Source organism: Nicotiana sylvestris, chromosome 8 (genome assembly GCF_000393655.2).
Source record: "Nicotiana sylvestris chromosome 8, ASM39365v2, whole genome shotgun sequence".
In the NCBI taxonomy this organism is placed as follows: domain Eukaryota; kingdom Viridiplantae; phylum Streptophyta; class Magnoliopsida; order Solanales; family Solanaceae; genus Nicotiana; species Nicotiana sylvestris.
Window position 1 is genome coordinate 139,903,047 of NC_091064.1, and position 4,589 is coordinate 139,907,635.

Here is a 4,589-nt window from a genome sequence, read left to right on the forward strand (position 1 = left end):
AAATAATTTAGATGCGCTAGTTGCTTTAGGTGCGTTTTAATAAAATTACCATAGCTACGGATACGGTTCCCGTGACGTAGTTATGATACGTAATCCTAAATTCGGGTGTGCATTTCATGTGACCCAAATCCAAATCTCAACAATGTTAAATAGAATGTGTCATGGACCGCGGGTGCATTTCGTGTGGCGTGGTCCAAAGACGTGTTTTAGATAATGTTGAATCTTCCTAAAAATAATTTAAAAGCGGTTAAAAGTTAAAATTTACACATAGGTTCATAATTGTTTAAATCGGATAAATAAGCTGAATATAACAGTTGAGCGACCGTGCTAGAACCACGAAACTCGGGAATGCCTAACATCTTCTCCCGGGTTAATAGAATTCCTTACCCGGATTTCTTGTTTGCGGACTGTAATACAAAGTCAATCTTTTCCTCGATTCGGGATTTGAACCGGTGACTTGGGACACCATAAAATTATCCTAAGTGGCGACTCTAAATTTAATAAATAAATAATCTCATTTTGATTGTCACTTTAAGTTGAAAAAAACTCCCCTTATATCCCTTCCGGGGGTGTAAGTAAAAAAAGGAGGTGTGACAGGCTTGACTGAGGCAGCCATCAATGTTGTTGTGATGAGGGAGGCCAGTATCAAGGATCCCAAACCCCTGGTGCTCAAAGGTGTTCGTAACACACAAGAAGTGGAGAATTTCCTTTGGCACTTGGAGAACTACTTCAAGCACGGAAAAGTGAGGGATGATGAGGCCAAGATCAACACTGTTGTGTTGTACCTCTTAGAGGTTGTCACGCTGTGGTGGCGTCAAAAGTGTACCGACATGGAGAGTGGACTATGCAAGATTGAGACATGGGAGCAGTTCACGAAAGAGTTGAAGAAGCAATTTTACCTAGTGAATGTGGTGTACGAGGCTAGGAGAAAGCCAAAGGAGCTCCTACATATGGCCACAATTTGCGAGTACGTGCACGAGCTCACTACCTTGATGCTGCAAATACCCGCATTTCCGAGGAGGATTCCCTTTTCTACTTCATGGTGCGGGTTGCAAAATTGGGTAAAAGTAGAATTTAAGAAGACATCAAGTAGCCAACATTGACGAGGCCATAATGGTAGTCGAGTCACTCGTTGACTTCAAGATGGAGTCTGCTAAGTCCAAAGAGGGCAACATTAGGAGGTATCACTGAGGCACGGGAGGGCAATGGTAGGGGTGTAAGGCCCTGTGAAATTTTGACTCAAAAACCCGAAAGCTCGTAGTGCTAAATTAGGAATATGTGTTAGAAATTTGTAAAATTCAAGCTCGCCGCGATTCGGACCCTTCGGATTTGATCGGTTCATTAAAAAGTTAAGGAATAATGTTTTCCAAAAAGGTGCATTTCTTTGGTCCATTATGCGATCGCATAATAGCTATGTGGACCGCATAGTCGCCGTAGAGTCGGACAGTTTGATGGTTAATTTTGAGGTCAACTATGTGGCCAATTATGGGATCGCATAATCAATATGCAGGCCACATAGTCATCGCATAATCCCCTTGGAATTTTCGCGAGGGGCAGTTCTGCAGTTTATTATACAACCGCAGAACAGGTATGCGGACCGCATTTCCATCGTATACCCGGGCAATTTGTTCAGGTTTCTAGGGCCATTTTTGCAGTCCCTTTTGTGGGATGCATGTCCATATGCGATCGCATATTGTGTCGGGGCTCCTATTTTCTAACTTTTAAAACCTGACCCCATCCCATTAAAAACATCCCATTAGACCGCTTTTATGCTATTTTACTGCAAATAGAGTGAGAGAGGGAGTTCTAGAGAGAGAGAGGGTAATCTTCATCAAGTCCCCACTCAATTCTTGCCTAAACCCTTGAAGATTATCAAGTAAAGCTGCTAGACATTTGACCCCAAGAGGTAAGAACTTGAGCACTAACCTTTGATCTAGAAATTCACACTAGAATGAGTAATTAGCTTGGGGGTTCATGGGTATAAAAATGTATTTTCTTGAATGCATAAAAGGTAATAAGGTATGGGGAGGTTGTGAACTAAAAAGATAGAAATTGGGGTGTAAGATTATAAAAATCTCTCACAAAAGGGTCCTAAAATCACAATACACACTTAGTGCTTGATAATATGCTCAAATGAGCTAGAGTCTTAATCATGTCTGTAATTCTTGGCTCAATTTGTAATTCTCATAAAATAGATTGAGGTTTCTAAGAGTCCCGAAATTTTGTAAGAACTTAAGGAAAGCGCTATTGAGGTATGTATGGCTAAAAATCTCTCTTATTAGAAATTGAGCTCCATTGGTATATGTGCAAATGTGGTAAGACTGAAAACTTGATTGATATATTGATTGTTATTTCACATGAATTGATTTTGAATATATATATATATATATATATATATATATATATATATACATACATGAAAGGTGTGCCTCAATGTGTGCAATGCACTATTCTAGATATTTAAAGATGTGCGAAGAATATGAACCATGTATTGAAATGCCTAGACTTCACGTCAAGATTAAAATTGAGATTGTCATGCTAGCTATGTGAAATCTTACCTATGCTTACAACTTGATTTACTTTTGTATGTGCCTATGATCATAAATTGCAAGGTTAAAATTGAAAGTGGAGATGATGTGATAATTGTGGCCCTAAGTGCCAATGAATTGATATACGTGAAATAAAGATTGAAATGAGGTGATTAATGAGAAGGTAACAATGCCTTGGTAAGGCGGCCTAGCCGATCGGGCCGTGATCGGACGCCATGCCGCACACATAGTGGTAATGTGCTGATATTGAATTCCGAAAAAGGAGAATGAGATTGTGATTGAAGTATATGCCTCAAATGAGGCAACCTAGCCGATCGAGTCGTGATCGGACTCCGCTCAAGATAGCGGTATTATGAATAATGGTGAACAGTACGAAATGCCCCAAACTAAAGCTATGAAAATTATGTGAAAGTTATATGATTCTTTTATTTGATGATGTGGTGTTCAGTTCAAGCTTTTGATTGTCTCTTGAGATTTTCTTGTTCTTGCATGATAGTTCTTTTTAATAAGATGGTGTTTAGTTATACATACTAGTACTATTCCATGGTATTAACATACCTTTTGTCGGGGGCGCTACATTTTTGAATGAATGTATGTGGCTCCATAGCGGACAGTGCCGATCGCGCGTAGTGGAGTATCCTCCTCTCAAAGTATTGGTGAGCCCCCTTTTCCTTCAAGGGGTCATGTTGTACATCTTTTGTTATAGACTTCCACTTTTGAGGTATAGTCGGGGCCTTGTTGCCGGTGTTGTCATAATTGTCTTTTGTTTCCTTAGAGGCTCCGTAGACGTTTGTGTGGGTTATGTACGGGTGTTGGATGGTCAATGAACTGTGTTGTAATTCTAAACTCTAGTTCTTCTAAACTATAACTATATGAAATCTTGGAAACTTAGCCATGGTTTAAGGTTTGTGATATAAAAATGAACTAACAATGTTGAATGTACGATCTTTACTATTGTCTAAATAAATGAAAGCATGGTTCCCTTAATCATATTGAGTTGGGTAGAAAGTATTAAAGAGGCTTGCTCAGTTGGGTTCACTCGATTGAGCGTCGTTCGTGCCTCCCGAGGTTGGGGCATGACTGGGGGTCATCCCATAATGGATAGAGGTCAAAAGGAAACGAAAAGGTAACAAACAACGGTGTTGAGTACGTGCCCAAGGCAGGGTGCTACTTTTGTAAAGAGCCTCGTTGAGCAAAAGAATGCCCAGAGTTAGGAAATCTTACAGCAATGGTTGGAACCTTGCACAGGCACATGAGGGTGACACAGAAAGGACCGCATGCATCATGGGGATGTGCTTGGAATCTAATCCAAAAGTAGGGGATTCTAAGGCCTATCTTGGTACCACGCAAAGGGAACCTAGTGGGAGTAAGACAAGTTGGGGCGGACATAGCTGAAGAGGATGACGAGTTCTAAAGTGATAGCATGCTATCGGACTTATATGATGCACCAAGAAGTGGGATCAAGCTTGATAGCAAGGCTAAGAACACGGAGGATAGCCAAGTAGGGAGTAGAAGCATGGACATGATGCTTGAGAAGCTGCTAGACTTAGTCGAGTCATGGGAAGATTCAAGTCAAGAGCAATGGGAAGCATCTGATGGGTAGAGGATTGAGGCCATCATTGCTAGTCCTCTAAAGTATAAACAAGGCCAGAAGAAAGATGATTACTACCTTGTGACATTGAAAGGCAAACCAATCCGCAAGGCATCATAGATAATGGACAAAGATCTCCAGAAACGCCAAGGCGAGGTACACACATACGTATCGATGCTTTGTGCGGACGGTGGGAAAATTGGGTAGGGGGAGTGTCATGACCCTCCACACCATCATGCCCCTTGGCATATGTTTTTTCCATATGTAAATATTACATATGAAAGAAGTTAACACTTGTGGGAATCCTCTAGAGAAATATAGAGGTTTCCTTAGGAAGACCCTAGAACCCTATGGATTTGCTCGGAAAGTCCTTGGAAGATTCTAACTGTATAGAGAATTTCAGAGAGAGGACTTGTAAATAATAAAGGACTTATGCAATAATTATTATT

General features: G+C 40.6%; 1 protein-coding gene across 1 annotated transcript; it reads left to right on the top strand.

The window, feature by feature from the left end:
* The first annotated feature begins 629 nt into the window (after positions 1–629).
* Positions 630–1,103, top strand: LOC138875751 (uncharacterized). The gene has a single exon (XM_070154615.1). It carries the CDS (start codon positions 630–632, stop codon positions 1,101–1,103), a length of 474 nt encoding a protein of 157 aa, XP_070010716.1.
* Positions 1,104–4,589: the final 3,486 nt, after the last annotated feature.

Coding starts and splice junctions, on each gene's coding strand:
- LOC138875751 (XM_070154615.1), top strand. CDS start 630: ATGAGGGAGGCCAGTATCAAGGATCCCAAACCCCTGGTGCTCAAAGGT.